The sequence below is a fragment of the Schistocerca americana genome, chromosome 1, assembly GCF_021461395.2.
Source record: "Schistocerca americana isolate TAMUIC-IGC-003095 chromosome 1, iqSchAmer2.1, whole genome shotgun sequence".
Classification (NCBI taxonomy): Eukaryota; Metazoa; Arthropoda; class Insecta; order Orthoptera; family Acrididae; genus Schistocerca; species Schistocerca americana.
The window spans coordinates 1,011,893,291-1,011,915,696 of NC_060119.1; the positions used below are offsets into that span (position 1 = coordinate 1,011,893,291).

General features: G+C 42.2%; 1 protein-coding gene across 6 annotated transcripts in view; it reads left to right on the forward strand.

The window, feature by feature from the left end:
- LOC124616175 (regulator of G-protein signaling loco) overlaps positions 1-22,406 on the forward strand; it is a 252,994-nt gene that overhangs the window by 152,357 nt on the left and 78,231 nt on the right. Inside the window, exon 1 of one of the 6 annotated variants that reach the window (XM_047144501.1) lies at positions 9,030-9,107. The exons of the other annotated variants lie outside the window; for them this stretch is intronic. Within the exon in view, the coding sequence (XP_047000457.1) occupies positions 9,072-9,107 (36 nt within the window). The 5' untranslated portion in view covers positions 9,030-9,071. Of the gene's footprint in view, positions 1-9,029; positions 9,108-22,406 lie in introns of those variants that run through there. 6 annotated transcript variants of the gene reach the window in all.

Genomic DNA, 22,406 nt, shown 5'->3' on the forward strand with positions numbered 1-22,406 from the left:
CCAAACAGATGGAAGTCGGAAGGTGCGATATCCGGGCTTTAAGGTGGATGAGGAAGAGCACTCCAATGAAATTTTGTGAGCTCCGTTCAGGTAGCAGACGTGCATGTCGCCTTGCGTTGTCATGGAGCAGGAGACGTTCATTCGCATTTTTGTGCCGACGAACACGCTGAAGTCGTTTCTTCAATTTCCAGAGGGTAGCACAGTACACTCCAGAGCTGATCGTTGCAGCACGAGGCAGGAGATCAAGCATAATAACCTCTTCAGAGCATGACTTCACCGCTTGAACTTTTTATTCAGAGGAGAGGTGGCATGGCTCTACTCTATGGATTCCCCTTTTGTTTTCGGTTCCAAGTGATGAACCCATGTTTCCTCGTCTGTGACGGTGTTCCAGAAAAAATTACCACGGTTAGCCTCGTAACGCGCAAGCAATTCCGCACAGATGGTTCTGCGTTGTTTTTATTATGGTCTTCAGTTTGGCGGCGAGAAACGCGTCAGGCACACACCGTTGAATACCCCAACTGGTGTCGGCATTACCAATAGATGCCCAGCTGAGCAGCGAGGTGTTCGATTTTGATCCATCGGCCTCCTCGAATAAGAGTGTCCGCACTTTCCATCATTGCAGAGGGTGATGTGAGAATATTCCACGATGTCCCACAACAAATTCCGCATTTTTCAACCTAAATTGGCCGAGAAAAAAATGTTACATTAATTAAGGAACTTCCCTCGTATATACAGGGTGGGGCAAATAAAAGTGACCCAAATGAGTTACGATTTACAGCGACCGTTCCTTTAAAAGGCCAAAAATTAAAAGGATACTACTTCGTGAATCTGAATTTACTCCCTTCGCACGTATTACGTTTTATAAAATTGGTTGTCTGTAGTTAGATGCTGTGGATAGTAGGTAAAAAGCTCTTACGAATCCATTGTAGAATGACCATCCTTTTTCACTGTTATATAGAAGCATCAGGATTGATGTACTATGTTATATAATCATTTTTAGGGTTCCGTACCACAATCGATAAAAACGGAAGGTTTTTAGGGCCAATTTGTTGTCCGTCGGTCCGTCCGACCGACGGCTAAGATCTCTCTTTCTCAGGAGCGTGTTAATGTACAGAGTTGAAATTTGTGTTACATGCTCAGGGCTACGGTCCTTCATTGATGTAACGAGCTTAAGCTTCTATAAGCCATTTATGCCTCGTATTTCGAGACTCGGAAACTCACTCGTCGAAATCTGGAGGGTACTTCCCCTTAATCTACAATCATGAAATATGGCGAGAAGTAAAGCTTCATACGACAACTAAAGGAAAAAATCCAACAACGCACAATCATGAAATTCGGCAAGAAGCAAGGTTTTACAGTAAAAGTAAAGGAAAAAATCCGAAAATGATTAATTTGTAATTTCTTTCACCATTTGTTATCCGACACCAAACTTAAACCGTTGTGGAAAGTCTTGGAATTATTAATGTCGACAATAGCCAAAAACGTAGATTTCTGCATTCCCGGGATGGATGAACTGCTTGTACTCGTAATTAATTTTATACGGAAGTCTCAGAGCGCGGGTCCTGCAGGCACGTGGCAAACTTTTTCACTCGCCCATCGTGATACGAAAGTGTGTCCAGTGCCCACTCTTGGCCCGCATTACTTCACGAGGTAATTTTGCCATGCTCTGTCAGTTGGTGATAAGACGTCACGATGTAATCGATATACATGATAACGTCCGCGGGGGATGTGCGTATATTGGGAATTCCGCTTTTAACCGTAACTAAGCACACTCCTTGACCACGGAAACTCAACCTAATGAAGGGTCTGCGACATGGAAGATTGAGTACGTTCAGCGAGTATGCCCCTGTCTCTCACTTATACGTGTACTTTTATATGTATGCGTTGGACATGTTTCAGCATTTCGATTAATTTGCGTCTGGAGAATGAAATGGCCATTTTCTGTTTTATAACAATTTTAATCAATTATTGAGCTAGTTACATGTTCCGTAGTTCCTGTTCATAATGAACTTGTTGTGTAACATGCTATTTATGTAACTTCTACACACATTGTATTTAAAATTACGTGGTTACATGAGTTCTATTGCATGTTCATAACTGGTTAGTTACTTGTGGCAAAGAACTAGCGGTCAAGGAAAAATAACTTCACTCTGATTATAAACATATTTCTGCTGGCTGCCGCAAATACACACACACACACACACACACACACACACACACACACACACACACACACACACACACTGATTTTTCTGAAAGTAGATTATCAGACCTTTCTAGATTTTTACTTCGCTCCATTCTAAATCAAAGTTAGGTACCAGATTGATTATTGAAACTAAAAACATACATTGAATCCGATCAAAAGAATATATATGCAGAGGTTCAGCTGGACGCTTTGAATTTAATTGTAGAGAAAGGTATGGTTCATAATTTCCTCCATTATGAATATTTCTAACTTTGCGAATGTAATGATTATTTCTCGTGAGGCTGGTTGCTGTGACAACTTTCTTCAAGAAAGATCTCGGTAGTATGGAAACTGCAATAATGTACACACATTTCAGGAGTACAAGAAAACAGTTCAGATACAGTAATACTAAAGTCACCTTCGACTTACACAGTTTCTCCTCATTTTACAGACACTGTCACTGCTGCATATTCTTTTTCAGTCGCTGTCCAAAACTATGATAGTGTAACTGATTTTCTGCGGTTCATAACATCCCCGAGAAAGAAGTCCAGCGCTGTTAAATGTAAGCAGTGTGAAGGATTTCCAAACGCAGTCCTATTCAGTGTGCTAGAAGGTAATGAGAGAGGCAAATGACTTGGCGACTGAGTTCACACTGGCACTCAGTAACATGTCACATTACTGCTACTGTCTTTCGTAAGATCAAATTATTTCCTCTACGAAGTTCTTCCTCGCCCATTCACCTACCTGGATATCGCGCAAAATTCTGCATACTCTGACATGGCCACCGTGCATTTGATGCATGCGAAAGTCTTGGGACGTACGTTTTACTGGCTGCTTATTGAAGAAGTAGCTTCAGTTGGTTCTGCTAAACGCACTCTCAGGTACTGGTGTTGACTGTGCAGAATTGTCTGACACAGCCGATGACGCGGGACTTTTTTCCGTAGAAGCTAATCTAGGTCTCACCTAGTCCGAATTGTAGATGGCGCCATTAGTGTCGAACTTCTAACGACCGAATATAATTTTTTATCGTGATTGTGCGCTAATATACCATACTCTCACGATAATTTTTGAACTTTCACAACATTTTCAGTTTTCCGAACCACTTCAAAATTTGTTCTCGTTGTTCCAAAGACAATCGTATCGATTTAACAGTCACACTGCAACGCTACTGCATACTGTTTAATTGATACCTGTTAAGAAAACATCATTCTGCGAATTAATGTAAAAGTTTGTGAAAATTGCGTCAGAATGAATTATACACCTCACTGAAAGGAAGTCTATACAGATGACTAAGATTATATAACTTTACACAATTTTTATTTTGTTTTTTATTGTTTATCCATTTTCCACTTACAGCCTAAAATCTAGGGAGCTAACATGAACTATACATTTTCACCATTTACAGTTTTTTGCAAATCACAGTCAAATTGTCTGATGTTCTACATATTCGTAATGCCTCGTTTAGTAATAGTGTCTAGTAGGGCACTATCTATGGATCTGTCATCCGCTTGACCTCATGGTAAACCTGGTGATTTCTAGTTTTGAGGTTGGTAATTGCGATAGCAACTTCTTTCCGAGCAGAAGGTAGCACAAACATTTAATTGTATATTACTTATCAAGTTTGTTTCGGAGCTTTAAGTTTCTTTTCAGAATCTGTGTGTGTATTATCATCAGGAAGTAAGGCAGTTAGCTGGTGTTCAGTTGGCTCGTTCCATCCGACCGTTATAGCGGCTTCCTCTGTACAAATTGTGGACCGCTTAATCTTTTCAGTCGACAACTTAAACAGCCTTCTCCATATGTCAAATTGCAATTTTCTCTGGAGAAACTTCGTCCAGTGTATCATTTTGGTATCATGTGGCAGTGCATCTGAACAGCTCTGTATTCATGGAGCCTCATAGTGCCCTCTGGTCAGTTTAAAGTGTGTAGATAAGCTCGTCTTCTCGATCTTCCTTCCGCGCCAAGATGGAGAGTTCTGGGCTCCACAGGATTGTAGCGTGACTGTTTGTCATTTTCTTAGGGATGTAAATGTCCTGTGATCTGTATAAGAGTTCGGGTAGTAGCTGCTTGCCCATGTCTGAATAGATTGGAAGGGATTCTGTTGGAAATGCTGCAATAAAGGCAGTTAAGCCATCCCAATCTGTTTTCTTGGTATCTAGGCCAATCATGGTTTCCTCTGCTTGTCTCCCTTTATTGTTGCCACTTACCGCTTGCGGGCAATTGCATTATGGTCATTGCATTTGAGCACTCGCCAGCTATTAATCTTAGCTGCTGCCATCCGGTTTGCTCAAGTGAAATCTGTGTTCACGGTAACACCTGCTCGTCCTTCGAATGCATTCGTCTGACCCTCTAGATTTAAAACAATAAAGTCCATTTCCTGTACTGCATTCCCAGTATCTCATCTAGTTCGTCAGTTTGCCTACGGAGTGGATTTTTCATTCGTATCTGTTGCCACATGGAGACACGCACCTCATCCATAGAGAACTACCTCCTTGAAACTTATCTGGAAAAGGTTCGATAGAATAGGATAGGATGGTTACTGCTACCCATTTTGTCCTTCACGTCTTTTGTGACTATAAACTTGTCACATGGCTGTGCTACGTTTATCGCACTGGGTTTCCTACTTTTGTAGTCCGATCCACCAACGATAGCGATTCGCGCAGCTGGAGACACGGACAGGGATTGCATTGCTGCCCGTCCCAAGGGACTGTTACAGTACGCGCATACACGTGCTTCGCAAAAATTCGCGCTTGGAGATAGCGTGTACACAGCAAATTGTCTCTCTCGCTTGCTTGTGCAGAATTTGTCGCTTACCACCACCATCTGCCGTCACAAATCGCAACAAATGGAATAAAAATCCACTAAATAACTCGCTACGATCACATTTCAATGCCCATAATGGGTACGACATTCACAGCAAAGTGGTGAAAACATTACCGAACGCTCATTGGTTACCGTAGAATGCGTGACGTAGATGCACAGAGCAAGCCTAAACTCGACCACCATAGTTAGTGGCCCCAGCTGATAATAACCTCATATCCGCAGGATATTGTAACAATACTGTTTGTGACTTAGATATTTCAGTATGGTGAGAAGCTTCAACTTTGCTATCATAATTTCTGAACGTGGTAGCATGAAGTCAAGGGGAGTCTGAACATGATTCTTTGGAACCTCCCTCCTTACGGTTTGTATCTGAATCTACGAGACAAGAACTGAGTTTGCTCGAGTATCGTGAGGAACAAATGTCCCGCCAATCACTTCTTAGACATCTTCTCTGGGCAAGGTGATAGGCGTACATTCGGCCATGGAATCGGCAGTGCCGATCTTTCTTCGAAGAAGGCTTGCACTTGTCCAGCCACATATGGCTGGGCATTTTCTAACTGAAATATAGTAATCGGAGTTGCCTGAAGGAGGGTCAGTATCCCAGGTGCAAGAAACTTCTTACTATTCAGAAAGCCCTCAGTATGTAGAAAAGCCCGCCCAATCGGCCGCACTTGATGGCTGGCTTACCATATTCCCCAATTATGCACGCTACTAGACTGAGAACATTTACGGTAACGACCAAACTACGCTGTAGAAAAAATTGAAACGGAATTAGCGTTTTACCACTCAGCGCGTTGTCTGTGGCGATCCTGGTTCCCGGACAGTGAAAGCTAACGCAGTGAGATGGATACAATCAGTACAGCCCCCAGTAGATTGAGTCGAACTATCGACGCAGACGGGTCCACGTCAGTTGCAGTGCTCAAGAGTCGAGCCGACACGAGTCAAGCTGTACAGATAGTTACGGTTATAAGAACTACGTTGCGACAATTTCGCGCTGTCGTCACGTTGTGTAGGTGCCATGCTCGCTCTTGGCTGTGTGCGACCATCTCCCATCGGTTGGTTCTACAAATGCGTAAATCACCAAGCAACATTATATGTGCAGGAATGCCCTGAAATGGTAGGTAGAGTTTCCATAGACCCTTCAGCCCATCATTATATCCCGTATAAAGACACGTGCTGATATTATCTCCTACGATATCGACGGAGGCGTACTGGCGTTTGCTTTCGCGTTCCCATATCGTTTGGCGTGTCTTCAGTGACTAAGCTTAAAGAACAATTATCTTTATCGTGAACACAAGAAAGGATGCAGTATGGTCCACCTGTACGCCATTTCTAAACAATCTTTGTCACTTGTTGCTCATCCTATCCGCCACAATGCCTCCGAATTTTGATTCATCCGAGACAGAATATGCAGCTTAATGAATGATAATTAAAAGCTTGATGCAGCTGGCATTCTGTACTTTAAAGATAACACTTTAAATTCTGGGAATTTAGGTGCAAACTAATTGCTCTGTTGAATCCCCGAACATATCGCCATATTTGTGCCATCATCAGTGGTTACACTTATTCAGGACTTATTCTCTGGAATTTTAGCGTCTGTAGAAACTTCTGTAAATTAAGATTTTTGATGAGATGGGGCTTTACAGCTGTCAAATAATTGTGAAACTTCATTGTAGGTGAACATCAGCTGCTTACTTTTATGCCCACTGCTACCGGTTTCGATCAGTAGACCATTATCAATCCGAAGCAAAGCTAACCAGCTTATCACTGCAACATTTGAAGTGAACAACTTCAATGTAGTTAGAAAAACATAGCTTATGTTACAATAAATAATCTCCAAAAGACACTGATATGCAGAAGATGCACACAAGACGATCATACATTTCAAACATGCTTTACTGTCATTAGCATAGGAGAACAGAGTAGATTAGTAGATGATTGACGTTGTTGGCAGGTCCAGTTTGTAGGTCAAATGGCTTTTCATTTTCTTTCGTGGCTCTGTGGTATCGTGTGCGCGGAGAATTTGTATTGGAACTTCGGAACGTTGAAGGCGATGATGTTACCGTTCAGGAGTTCCATATTTGGTATATTTGTGTTTTTCTTGTTCAGTCTAGTTCTGCTTGTTAGCTCGATGAGTCTTTGTTGCAGTGGTATGGTGTTTGCTGTGTCGTAAATGGCGTTGTTTGTTATTCTTGGGCTGGATCTCGTTACTACTCGTAGGATTTTCTTTCTGTGTTTAGGATTCTGCTTGTCTGGTAGTGGTTTGTCATCCTTACAGGTGCTGTATATTCTAGTACAGGTCTGATTAGTGTTTCGTATGTGTACACTGGGAAGTCGTTCGAGGCTCCATTTATATGTCCTTTTATGAATTGTAATAAACTTCAGTCATCTTGTGGCTTTTGTTATTGTACGTGTAAGAGGTGTTTCCAGGATAGTGTTGAGTAGATATTTAGTCCGAGGTACTTGGCTTTCGTTTTGGCAGTATTTCTTACTCTCAGCGTTTTAATTTTACATTGTCTGGTGATTTTTGTTTGTTGCTGCTGAGATTTGTACGACTAAAGACAACTGGTTGTTTTTTTCGGGCATTTGGTTAAATTACCCTTTTACTGAGCCATTTTTGCAATTTGATTATGTATTGCATGTTTGTATGTTGCAATTCGTTTGTTGTCTTTCATGACACCAATGTAATGTGTCATCAGCATACAATAATAGGCCTTCGTTCCATCCTGTAGGTTAGGATACGTCCCCTGTATGTATGCTGTATGCCAAAGGTGACAATATGGCTCCTTGGAGCACCCCTGTTTCTGGGGTGAAGATGTCTGATAGTTTGCCGTCTATCGACACTGTTGTGGGTCTGTTGTCTAGGATGGTTCTCAATAGCTGCGTTATGTGGAAAGAGATGGCAAAAGTCTTCAGTTTGTGGTACAAGCCTGGGTGGCAGCTTTATATAAACCCTTTCTATACCTAGATAGAGGGCTGATGCGCAGTCTGTAATATTTATTGCTCTTCTTATAGTGCTGGAGGTCCTTAGGACTGGGTTTGTGGTGGAGTGGTGTTTTCGGAATCCGACTTGTATGTTGGGAATGAGTTTTTGGTCTTCTGTGTGTTGTTGTAGGCGTCTGTTGAGGATGGTTTCAAAGCATTTGCCAGTTACTAGGAGAAGCGTGATGGGTCTGTATGACGTAGGATTGTTTAGGGGATTTGCCAGTTTTGGCAGCATTATTACTTAGGCAATTTTCCCTTGAATCGGTATTTGTTTCAGTGTCGGTGCTCGTTGAATAGGTGGTTGAGTGCTTTGTTGATCTCTGGCCTTGGTGCCATGTAGGTGTCGTCTGCTTATTCCGTCAGTGCCAGGGACGCAGATTTTTCCTGTGTCCGGAGCAAGGTCTATTTCCTCTTCTGTTATGTTCCTTATGTGTGCTGCTTGTTGGTCGTTTAGTACTTCTGCTTCTGTTAAGATTTTTTCTGTGTTATTTGTTATTGCATGTCGGTGTTCGCTGTCGAAAAATGGATCGTCTGTTACCCTGTGGGTTTCCTGGAGCACGTCAAGGAAGATTTGAGCTGTTCTTTGGCTGTCAGTGAACCGCCTTATTGTAGTGGTGGTTCTGTTTTTACTTTGGAGCCTGTAGTGTGTTTGAAGGTGTTCCAGAATCTGGTTTATTTCTGTTTGGTGCAAGGTTCCACATGTTTACATACATTTTTGGATACGGAATTCAGCTAGTTGTCTTTTAACTGGGTGTTCAATCGGTTCCGTTCTATCCTAGCTGGGTTCTTTTCGTACGTCGGTATGTTTTGTCAGTTAGGCGGCGCTGCCTCCTTCTTTTATAGCAGCCGGCACATTACACTTCCGGCGAGTGCGGGGTCCGGCCCATTTATCCGTTGTGCTCGCCCCCTTCCGCTCGGCGCCCGTACCCCCTCCCTCCCACGCAGCGGCGTGACGTCACGCGCAGTGAGTCAGCTGTGGCCGCAGAGACGGGCGGCGGCGCCACCAGTTGCTCGCCTCCTAGACCCACGGCTGGCCGCCCGCAAGCGCTGGCCGACGCCGACGCCGCCGCCGACGCCCGCCATGGGCCCCTTCCTCGCGCTCGATGTGCCCCGACACGTGAGTTTCCGCTCTGTTTCTCACTCCGTCTCAGGCAGCGACCTGTGCGGAAGCCCTCGTATTCGTCGTCTGCCCGCCTTTTCCGTAAACAACACCTGTCAGTGCTCTACGCTCACATTGCGCCCACAGCGTTTCTTCGCACCTTGATGTTCCTCTTGTTCGACTTGTTGGCTCGTAAACTGTGTACAGTTGTGAAGTCGTCTCGCCGTCCTGAAGGATTCGGTGTAGCAGATAAACGCAGTGCGTGCCAGTTCTTCATCACCAACTGTTGAGGTGCTTATGACGTCTACTCGGATGGCGAATTGATCTGCAAAGATAGAAGATGAAGTAATGAATTAAAATTCATACCATTGCCGGGAGTTGAACACATCTCTCCTGCTTGCTAGGCAGATGTGCTAACCACTTCATCACCGTAACATTGTGGCTACCCACGCTGCACGGACTGCCCTAGTCCAATGCCCTCCGTAATACAAACTTTAATTCACGTCTTTAGCCCATTTTCCCCTTCTTAAGTCGTCACTATTGCCGAAGCTTTCCGATATTGGAATGCCACCCCAGCTTTGTAAGTAAAAGGGGCAGCCTGAAGGGGAAAATGGTCTGAAGGCGTGAATTAAAGTTTGTATTAGGAAGGGCGTTGGACTAGGATAGTCCGTGCAGTTGTCGTAGCTACATTGCTACGGTGATGTGTTGGTTAGCACATCTGCCTAGTAAGAGGGAGACCCGGCGTCAAGTCCCGGCTGTGGTACAAATTTTAATTCATTACATCAGCTTCTATCATTATCAGAGATTCGTATGCCTCCAGGAAAACGTAATTCCATCAGAATTCCTCTGTGTTGGGAACGTACTTCATCTCAGCCAACTAAGCTGCCATACGAGCTTCCGCTTTCAAGTGTCTGCTGTAGTGCACCCCTGACAGTTGCCGCGCGTGAGTAAAGAATTGCATTGAGTAGCATTTCCTTGTAGCGTGACGTCGATCACTAGTGCCGACTGCAGAAGTCACTGTGGTAGTCGGCGGAGTGTATGACGCTCACCGGGAGGAATCTGAATTTCATTCGTCCTTGAATTCGAGCGAAGTCGCTCGTGTGTCTGCCGCGGAAATCCGGTCTGTGCAAAGGCAGAGCTTTTGCTCGCTTGTCCTGTAGCCGACCACGATGTAGAAGCAATCGTAGTAGTGTTACTCATCCGTGGATCGCTTTTACAAAGGTACTGGACGTGTCATGATATTACAGATTAAGAACAAAAACCATGATTCATATACACAAGCAAATCTGGTTTGACAAGAATGGAACAGGTATCCCGGCGTCGATTTAGAGTAGAAACCATCCCGCCAGTTGCCTGAATTAATTTAGGAAGTATACCGAAAACTATATAACTCTTTTCAGAAATCAGCAGTTCATCTTTCGATGAATGTCATCAGCTATGACCTTATAGCCACATTTAGTGCGGTAATAGTTGAGGATTTTTTTTATTGTTAATCAGTTTGTTTTGTAGGAAGTGTGTCGAAGGAAATTACTTTCCACGATAATTTATCCTTATTGTCTAAGCAATTCTTTCCGTTTCAGCCATTCATCTGTTATTGACCGCAATACATTTAAATTACAAAAATGGAAACAAAAGGTTTCCATTTCAAAACAAATAGATAGTTTCATTAACTATTTCATATATAATTCCTTAGTTGCTAAAATTGCACACTTACGCTACGATAGTGTAAATTCGTAAGATTAGTGAAAGACGTTGGATTATAAGTGGAAATTTAGGATTAAGCAACTTATTAGCTAACTTACGTTATTTCCCATATCGAATCAGTGTATCAAGTAGCCAATCATTGCAGGATGACTTCTGTGAAAATTTCTTTCTAACCAAATCAGAATTTAGTCGTCAGTCAATGCATACTTTGAGGTAATAGTAAAACAACAGTAATATATGTAAAGAACGTTGCAAATGCTGCTGTGGATTCTGCAGTCGTTAAGTAAGTATCCGTTCAAGTTTAAAACAGTATTTGCACTCCTTTTTTTTTTTTCAGAAAACGAGCTTTAGCTATGGAATTTGTGAATCTCTGGGACTACAGAAAACATGACGATATTTTCGACGTTTTACGGACTGGTAGCAAAGCGAAGAATCTCAAACTCATCAACAAACTGGAAGCTATTTACAAAGAGTTTTTAGTAGTTTAGCAGAAATATTTTCGAATAACAGGGATCTTGACAAGAAACCGTCAACACGTAACTGATAAGACACATTCCGAAAGGTTACTGTCAAGCTGCTATCTCTTCCCTGGAACCAACAAGGAAAGAAAACCTTTCGACAACTGTTTTACGACCGGTACATGGCATCTCGACCGTGTGTAAGAACCGACAAGCTATGTGAACTTCAGTACTGTAATTACCTGAGCGTTCTTATATTATAAAGCCACCAAAACTCAAAGTAAATAGTGTCGGTGAGCAGAGTTGCACCTGTCAGGTTTGAAATCGCTTACATTAACATAACATATGTATGCAGTAGTGAGAGCGATTTTTCCTAACAGGTAGAGAAACTGTACAGATCCAATATATATTTTCGTTTTTAATACAACAAATGCCTCATTTGTGTATCCAAAGGGTTTAAAACGCATTGTGGAGCAGTTAAAAAAAATTGTCTGAAATCGACGTTCATTTTTCACCGAAATGTGTTACAAAGCCACTTGTTGTAGCTCTTGACAGCCTGATATTTACTCTATGGACAAGGTGGAAAGCAGGTTATAGCACCAATGTGTCAGTCTTACGGAGTATGCAAATGTAATAACTAGCGTGCGTAATTACAAATTAAGTTGATGAAGATGTTTCAAAGCAGTATGACATTCACATAGACTTCTTTTTTTTATTTATTGAATCCTCACATAGCAGCCTGTTAGCTGTAATTGAAATACAGGCTATATTCATTCATACATAGGTAAATAATATCCACAGTTAATATTATTTTCCATACTGCATTCACACAGCGGCAAAGGCAAATACTGAAAATACTCGTACACGTATGGAAACGTAATGGAGGGGACTCCTTGGTGAAGACCTAATCAGCCTAGAAATTACTTTATTGATAGGGCAAAAATATGCTAAAAATGTTTAAACTAATAATTGCACACTTTGTTTTCATAAATATAAAGACACTGAACGTTGTGACACTCAAGAGTTAAGCTTTTTATGAATTAATAAATTCAGGAGCCAAATGGATGATAAATACAAACATAAAATATTTTTAAAGATCCCTTCTGCAAAGTATAATGATTTTATAAACACATTTGCAGTTTTGACAGTTCAGCGAACTTAGAACTAACCAGGGTGAGAATTAATCAGCAGTTTGGAGTTGTTCATATAGAGTTTTCTCGCTTCGTTTTGTATATTTTACACACTCCAATAAAAATGCAGGGTATCTTCGTCAACTCCGCGATGATCATAATTTGGAGAGGATACTAACTTTAACAGTTGTTTCGTTTTGTTGGTACCCTCGTGGCCTGTTCTTAATCTATGAATAGTATCAATTTCCCTTCGCGTGAGTCCGGAATTGAACGAACGCGGGAGCTTGCTAAAAACAGACTCCCGAAACCTGCTGGAAGTATTTTACAAAAGAATCGCACGACTGCTTCAGTGTGGAGGGCGACGGAAATGAGGAGCAAATATTAGACTTTACTGGGCATGTTGCCCGTGCGTGTGTTTGTTCCTGCAGAGAGGCCTGCGACAAGAACGCTGTTGAATGTTAGTCTAGTGACTGTATGATTTACGGCCCGGCCACATGCTCGTCAGAGGACCGTGTTTGGCTCAGCCATTGTTTATGATGCGAGTTCCGGGCGCCGGCTTTGATTATTCCGCGCAGGTGTGTGCGCTTCTCCAGAGCCGATTCACGGTGTGACGTGCGAGCTGAAGAATGGATGCGCAGCCGTGTCTAGTTTTAAACGCAATGTACGCGCCGAGCCCAGAAAGGCAGACCGACGTCACTCGCCGCACTCGTAGCACGGGATCATTCACCGCCACTGCACTGTCATCCCCCACTCGCGTGTTGCCACTCTTCTCGAGACCTTTGTTTTAAAGGGCGTTTGTTTGTGGTCGCGAGTGAAGTAATACTATAGGATGTGCAGTCTTTGTCTTTTTAATGCACGTTGTTCGCGTGCATACCTTCATTTTGCTGTTCTCCGAGTCACATGTTACCTTTCTGCAGCACCACTTATGTGTAGCCTTAATATGTCTGCAGGTGAGCAGTTTTTAATCGTTAATCACTTTCTTATATCTTTGTTCAACCTCCAACGAAATGGGTGAATATGAGGAAGATAGAAAAGTGGCGTATCTTCCTAGATGTGTTCAATACCAAGATTTGATGCTACAGAACATTGTAAAAACACGAATATTCTGCCTATTGTATTCTCCGTCTGTGCGGTTGTGGGAAGCAGATCGTAGAAAAAATCCATGCAACATGAAAGTAATTAACTAACTTATCTCGTTCATAACTTCGGACTGCTTTGTCGCGGCAGAATTCGCCGTGACCTGGATCTTCAATTCCATTGTCATATAATGAGGTGGAATGCAGATTCGATGCAAAAGATAAGGTCGAGGCAACAATACCACCACCAAAAAAATTTGATAGATCAGCTGAAAAAGAAAACATGGTTCAACCTCTTCGTAAGAAGAGCTGAAGATAGATAGAAGCCTCTGGAAGGCTTCATATAGAATGCTTGGGTCATGTCGCTCAGATGTGGGTGAAGCGAACGTAAAGAAAGAGTTCGGCACACGTGTAACTGCTAAATCCTATGAAATGCAAATGTCCGCTTGTAAGGAGTGTCAGTTATTTATTACTCTTCTCGTTTACCTCATGGAACATAAAGGACGACTCCCTGAAAGGACTAGTTTTCGTAAAAGAAGCTCTGCTTCGGGAAGAGGTGTTTCACAGACGTAGGTAAAAACAAACACATTTATCCGCAACGTAGTGTGTTGATGTCCAATTAAAAACTTGTTAAAAATCCTGAAGATCTACAAACCTTTTTTCAGGGAAGACAATTATTAACTTAGTGGCACAACAAAATTAAACTGGATCAACCCAGTTTACTGCTCGCACGGCTTAATTCATTGTACAATATTCGTTTGAAGTCACTGAACGGGAAAAAATAATCGTGTTATTACTAAACTACTTAATTGTATTCTCACGTTTAGATTTGCTACGCTGATTCCTAGAGTTTGGCCTCTCTTGAATGAGATCTAGACATTCCTGGTTGTGATTTTTTCCCCATAACTTTTTCAAATTATTACTCTTTACACACGCATCATCTGTTCGATAGACGCAAACTGTTTGCCATTTGACCTATCTCAAAGCTACATAGTACTCCTAACTCACGTTCACGTTTGCATATTTTATGGTAGTGGTGTTAACCCCGCTCCCAATTTTCTCAGAAAAGAGGAAACCTACTTGAAACTTCGTAACACTTTGGCGTCGTAAACCAAACCGGTACTAGAACCAGCCTTCCGCGGCTCATGTGTTAACAGACAACTATGGTTCAAATGGCTCTGAGCACTATGGGACGTAACTGCTGAGGTCATCAGTCCCCTAGAACTTAGAACTACTTAAACCTAACTAACCTAAGGACATAACACACATCCATGCACAAGGCAGGATTCGAACCTGCGATCGTAGCGGTCGCGCGGTTCCAGGCTCTATTACCTAGAACCGCTCGGGCACTCCAGCCGGCTACAGACAACTATACCAGCATCTCTAACGGAGCAAGCCGGAGCTTTCTTAAGCCAATACTTCTGTCTCCGTCTTATCAGATGCCTTTCTCCGCATACCTACGTTCGAGTCCCTGTTCGGTGAAATCAGGAAGTTTCCCTGCAGTGTGTTCCATAAACATAACAACTTAAACGCAGTGTTTTTTTTTTATTAATATGTAGCGACCGCATATGCTTCATATATATTTTTCTTGCGTGTTCGTGGCCGCAGTAGCCGTGCAGAAGGAACGCAGCAATCAAGGAACGAAACAGGTGGCTCCTGCTTGACGTGTACCAGCCGGTTGAGGACGTGTAGTGTTCATCTGTTGAAGCTCAGTGCCAGCTGAGCGAGTAGAAACATCTGCTCAGAGTTTCGTTTGAAAAACACAAACACACACACACACACACACACACACACACACACACACAGAGAGAGAGAGAGAGAGAGAGAGAGAGAGAGAGAGCGAGCGAGCGACAGCGCCGAGGCGATTTCCCACCGGAAGTGCGCTAGGCTGTGCGGCGGTTGCCGGTTGCAGCCGGCCGCACGACTTCCTGCGCTCTCTCAACGGCCGCACCTGACTGCTTTCGCTCCTGGTAGCAGAGCACTTGCGCCTCGACAAAGGAATCTCAAGCCACGGCCAGATAAACGTTAGACTATAACACGTTACGTGAAGGACGTACTGTAAATACGAGGGGGCGCTGGCAAGTCCTTGGCTTTGTAAAGAAAAAATAATGTTGTTGCTGTTCTCTTTAATCCAAACACTGGTTTGATGCAGCTCTCCATGCTACCCTATCCTGTGCAAGCTTCTTCATCTCTCAGTACCTACTGCAGCCTACATCCTACTGAATCTGCTTAGTGTATTCATCTCTTGGCCTCCCTGTACGATTTTTACCCTCCACGCTGCCCTCCAATACTAAATTGGTGGTCCCTCGATGTCTCAGAACATGTCCTACCAACCGATCCCTTCTTCTAGTCAAGTTGTGCCACAAGCTCCTCTTCTCTCCAATTCTATTCAATACCTCCTCATTAGTTATGTCATCTACCCGTCTAATCTTCACCATTCTTCTGTAGCACCACATTTCGAAAGCTTCTATTCTCTTCTTGTCCATACTATTTATCGTCCATGTTTCACTTCCATACATGGCTACACTTCATACAAATACTTTCAGAAACCACTCCCTGACACTTAAATCTATACTCTTTGTTAACAAATTTTGCTTCTTCAGAAACGCTTTCCTTGCCATTGCCAGTCTAAATTTTATACCCTCTCGACTTCGACCATCATCAGTTATTTTGCTCCCCAAATAGCAATACTCCTTTACTATTTTAAGTGTCTCATTTCCTAATCTAATTCCCTCAGCCTCACCCGACTTAATTCGACTACAGTCCATTATCCTCGTTTTGCTTTTGTTGATGTTCATCTTATATCCTCCTTTCAAGACACTATCCATTCCGTTCAACTGCTCTTCCAAGTCCTTTGCTGTCTCTGACAGAATTACGATGTCATCTGCAAACCTCAAGTTTTTCTTTCTTCTCCCTGGACTTTAATTCCTGAACCAAATTTTTCTTTTGTTTTCCTTTACTGTTTGCTCAATATGCATATTGAATAACATCGGGGAGAGGCTGCAACCCAGTCTCACTCCCTTCCCAACCACTGCCTCCATTTCGTGTCCCTCGACTCGTATAACTGCCATGTGGTTTCTGTACAAATTGTAAATTGCCTTTCGCTCCTTGTATTTGACCCCTGTCACCTTTAGAATTTGAGAGAGAGTAGTCCAGTCAACATTGTCAAAAGCTTTTTATAAGTCTGTTACGGGTTTGAAAAAATGTATTTACTCAGCGTCTTCCTCCCAGGGGATTGTTCCAGCTTCTTTAGCCCAAAAGATTTCGATTGTGCCGCAAACCACTCATCCGCAGTGTTCAAATGTCGTCTTACCTTGAGATGTTTCTTGAGGTTTGGGAACAGATAATAGTCTGAGGGGACCAAGTCAGGTGCATGGGGTGGATGTTTGAGGATGTTGAAGATCTGCCGAGTTCTGCTGCGTGATGCCCGCCTTGTGAGAAGGGGCATTAGTATCACACGTAATGCAGAGAATAAGGTTTAATTCTGATCATTAGAGTAATCTAATTCATGTTAATCAGGAAAAGCTAAGAACTTAACTGGGCCCCCTCTTATTATTACTGTCATGATAGTCTGTTGCGAGTTTCTCTTATCGGTAACGTCCGCCTTTTCGATGGAGTAAAAAGCTAAAATGATACATTATGTTCCGTCATCTTCGAAGTAGCTTATGTCATTGATCGCAGCATTCACAGTATTTCGAAGCACAGCTGCACCGTCAGATCTTGAGTCGTGTGCAGCTTCTTCGCACGTGGCAACACATGACTCTCGCAGTTACCCACTTCAATCGCTTTGCATCAATAGTAAACTGGAAACATGCTGTTGAACATGTGCTTCTAAATAACCAGAGCTATTGCAAAGATATTACAGTTTAAGGCTGTCGACAGCTTTCTCTTTCAGTTCTTCGTATATCTCACTGACCTGACTGTACTGCTACTAATTTTGAGATGTGGGAGAGGTTGCTATTCAGTTATGCCAACTTCCTCATTTTATTTGACACGCTCACAAGATGTACCAAAATTCGTGCACAGCGTGATCTGTTTCAAACTAACAGTACAAAGAAGTAACAAAAATTCGTTCTGTGCATATTTTCGGTAGAAAAAGGACATCAGAGGAATCCAATGGCAACATTGTACTCACATATACGACAGGTATATAGTTTTGTGGCTGTGTTGCTTAGTTAATACAGTGGGTAAAGTTTTACGTTAGAATACTCGAGTTCGAGAATTCGATTCCAGGTCTAGATGTAACTTTTTAATTTTCGGCTGCATGATATGACATCTTGGTTCCTAATCGTTGTGTTACATTGTACAGCAATTGTAGCACAACTTACACAAAGCACATTCTTTTATTATTCTGCTTTTAAAGACGTATTTGCTCTGTAACACTCCATGTTTTCAGGTCCATTGTTACCATTGTCTCCATTTCTTCAGTTGTATCCCTTCCCCCCAAGGTTAAAAAAAAGCTTCATACTACATCTTCTTTTTCTTTTTGGTCTCTCTCTGCTTCTTTTGTCCTAGTAGTTCTAGAGCCATTCAAAGCACATAGCCGTTGTTTCGCACTGCTACATCGACTACATTCAAATCCAGCTTCCAGTATACCATCCTGCCATTTGTTTTGTCGATTAGCACAAGTGTCATACTTATCGCTCTCATGCCTATTACTTTTCTCTAGGACTTCTTGTCACCTGTAGGTGTAGCAACCCGCTTAACGAGTAACTGTTCCGTTTACTCTGCTCCGCCGATAAATGAGAATTGGTAGCGCGCTCTTGTGACTGCGGACCAACTGTGCTGTGAAAAATTCAGTGAAGCATGATCCATAGAATTGCTAAATGTTTGAAGGTGCATGGAGGTCTGTTTGAGCATCTGCTGTGAAGATTTTATGTTTTGTGAAAATCATGCTTCCCCTGCTAGTATATTTAAAATATCACAACAGGTTGCTCTTACTGAATCTAATATTTACGTTGAAGATCTCTATATTGATGAGTTTTGTAGGCTGTACTATGACTGGTAATTTATTTTTAACTGATTTTCACTCTTCATAGATATTTATGACTAAAAATTATTTTCAAAGTTGAAAAAAAAAAGTTGTCGTAGGCTGTTCATTGTTTAAGAAACCCTATCTCCTACGGATTATTGGGCAGAAAAAAAATACACCTAGATCGGGAGTCGAACTCGGGTATTCTAACACAAAACTGCGCTAACTGGACGGTATAGCTATAGTGTGTACAATAAAGATACGAGGGCTATTCGGAAATTAAGGTCCGATAGGTCGCGAAATGGAAACGACAGTGAAAATCCGATGAAGCTTTGCAAAGCTGTTTGGGGTAGTGTCTCTAGTATGCCAGTCGATCGCGTCACATCGTTGTTTTTCAGTTCTGACCACAAATGACCTCGTAAAGGTGTCTAGAACAGGTGTGCCTCCCGCCAGGTATAGATGTCCGCCGAGAGGTTTCGCCCGATTTCATGCAGCCCCACATAAAGTAACTGTCATGCATTTCCTTCTTCATGACAATAATTCACGGCCGCACACTGCAGGCGCCATGAGGATTCCCCTGCGAAGTTTTCGGTGCGTAGTATTTATTCACCCACAATAGGTAATGTTTGGTCACTCACAATAGAGCTCGGGCTGGGCTCCCTCTGACGTTCATCTCTGCTCACATGAACCGCTGGCTAAGAAGACGTTTTGGCGCAGGCAACAAACTGCAGGCCCACGTAGAGAAGTGGCGGAAAGCACACGCGGCTACCTTCCGTGAGGAAGGTATTGAAACGTTGGTACAACGCTAGGACAAATGTCTAAGTCGGTGACTATCTAGAGAAGGTGTAGCAAACTGTTGCAAATATAACATTTATTTTCTCTGTGGTTTCCATTTCGCACCCAATCGGAACTTACTTTCCGAGTAGTCCTTGTACTTGTCGCACGCGTGATGCTGTAATTGCGAAAGTTCCTTTCCTTGACGTTAATTTTCTACCGAGACTATGCACAGAACGAAATTATGGTAACGAAATGTTTGTACTTAAGCAAGGAATCGCCCTATGGCGTCCAAGCCTCAGAGTTTTGGTTCGTCCTGTATAATACGCGTGTAATAAATTAAACAGCACACCAGGCATCTCCTTTAACAGAACTGAAACGTAATCGCTATTTGCATCCACAAAATCATTCGAACTTGTAATACATTCATCGAAGATAAAGTTGCTTACAGCAGTCTGAACTTCCGAAAATCTCCCAGTAAAATGTGTATGAAATATGTATTCATTTCTCGTCGTCTCTCTAAAATCCAGGGACCAAAGAATCGACAAAACAACTTTCAAGTGTTGTACTTAGAACTTACTTGCTGTATACTGGAACTTAATAAAGAACATGGAGGTGCATTATGCCTCCCTGGTAAATAATATGGTAATACAATCGTCTCACAACACTTCCCGCAAACGCTCCGTCATTTTGACAATCGATGCGGTAAAATCGACAGTCGATGCGATAGGCGTCTTATACATTTTGGCATATTTAGTTGTTTTGTTTTATAACGTGCAGTTTGCCGCTTCAAGACAATGGCGCATTGAAAATGTATCGCAAACACGTCACCCTTATCATTAAATGTCAGTTAATAATGCATCAACGATACTAGCCGTCAAGATATATTGTGATACGCGAGACATGAAACAAAAACGAAATGACTAAGATAATATGGTTTACTTAGTTGAAGGATGTAGGTTCGCATTCTGATACACGCTACTATTTGTTTCATCTTAGTATTTTTAACACATTCTGGGAAAACGTATGAAAGTGATACAAGTATGTTGTGCAATATTCGATATTATTTAACATTTGAGTCTGATTAAAGAACGAAGGATGAAGTAAATATTTAGCTGTTTATTTTTGAATATGTGGTGGTTTCCGAGTGTGTGATTAGGCAGGAACATAAGAGGACAGCTTTAACTGCTGCTGAAACGAGCAGAAATAAAATTCATATTCTTCCTTGTTATAAATATTACGCTGTTTACTTCCGAATATGTGGCAATTTCCTACTGTGTATCCAGAATGAAATTTTCACTCTACAGCGGAGTGTGCGCTGATATGAAGCTTCCTGGCAGATTAAAACTGTGTGCCGGACCGAGGCTCGAAATCGTCACCTTTGCCTTTCGCAGGCAAGTGCTCTACTGTATCCTTTCTTCAAGAGTGCTAGCTAGTTCTGCAAGGTCTGCAGGAGAGCTTCTGTGAAGTTTGGAAGGTAGGAGACGAGACTGACGGAATTAAAGCTGTGAGGACCGGTCATGAGTCGGTCATGAGTCGTGCTTAGGTAGCTCAAGTGGTAGAGCACTTACCCGCGAAAGGATAAGGTCCCGAGTTCGAGTCTCGGTCCGGCACACAGTTTTAATCTGCCAGGAAGTTTCCGCCTGTGTAGTTAGGTAGGAACATAAGAGGAAGGCTTTTATTGCTGCGGGTGAAACAAGGAGGAAATTCATTGATATTCTTTCTTGTCACAAATATTTCGCGGGTAGCACTCATCTTACAAGCTTTTCTGCAAACAAGTGGCACTTACAGTTAGGATATTTGTTCTACTACCAGCAACACGCGTGAGCTGTTTGCCAGAGAGGCCCGCGTCAAACGCTAACGAAAGGCGATAGCAGTTCGATATTGTGAGTGACGTCAGAATTACATCACATTTGCAGGAAATGAGTGTTACTCCTCCCCCCTCCCTTAAAAGGCGGGAACCAAAGAATCTACATAACTTTTGAGGGCCACTTAGAACTTCCTTTCTGTATATTGGAACTTAGTAAATAACGTGGAGGTATATTACACCACTCTGGTAAATAATATCATGCTGAACGACAAATGACAATTATGGCAAGTTCAATAATATCTCGATTTAACCTTTCTCTGTCAGCATCCATCTCCATAAGGAGATATATTCTTTTGTACGGCGTAGAATTTGTTCTTGTGTTAACGGTGCATCTTACTAATTTTGTGTAGTACATTTACGAGTCTCGTTGTTTATAATGTTACATGTGACTAAGTTATATGTCAAAGATTGTTTTAATGGATGCATTCTGTGTATATTTGCCGGCAACATCTTCCAGGAAGAGGATTACACTACTCAAGCTGATAGGAACGTTGTAAGCAAAGTATCAACTCTGCATGCCCTGTCTTGCTGAGGAGGTACCTCACTCGCATTTGAGAGGAGTGGGGTTCAAGGTTTTGAAGATCCGTGTTTCAATTTATCTGTGGCTTCTGTAAACCTCTTATCTCAATGTCGACCGCTCTCTTAACACCTTCTCGCCGGCGCTGAGAATTAGATTTCTCCCTATGGGACGGTCGCGTACGAGGGTGATTTGATAATTCTGGTAAAAAAAAAAAGCAAGAAAAAATGTTTGTTTTGTACACAACTAATCTTACTTAACGACATAGTGTCTTTGAGGGCTATACGCGTGGTTCAGCGACCCTCCAGCGTTTTGATTCCAATGGAAGTATAGGTTCTGTCAGACTCTGCAAAATACTCGTTGACTGCAAATATCACTTCCCCATTTGATGAAAATTTCTTCCCAGCAAGCAAAAGTATTAAGTTCCGGAACTGGATGAAGTCACTTGAGGGCTAAGTCTGGTGAATAGGGTGGATGAGGAATCTGTTCAAAGCGTATTTCATGCACTTCCGCCATTGTTATCGGTGATGTGTGGGATGGTACTTATCATGCTGAAAGAGCACTTTTTTGCGTGCCAACGCAAGTTTCAAACAATCCAACAGTGAAGCATAATTGTGTCCAATTATGATTATTCCCTTTTCCAAGTATGTATGAGGGTTATTCCTTGAGAATCCCAAAAAAAAAAAAAAAAAAAAAAAAAAAAAAAAAAAAAAAAAAAAAAAAAAAAAAAGTCATCTCTTACTAGCTGACAGAATGGTCTTTCACCAGCCTTTGTCCATTGTTTTGGCTGTCATTTGAACCCTGGCCTGAAATGAT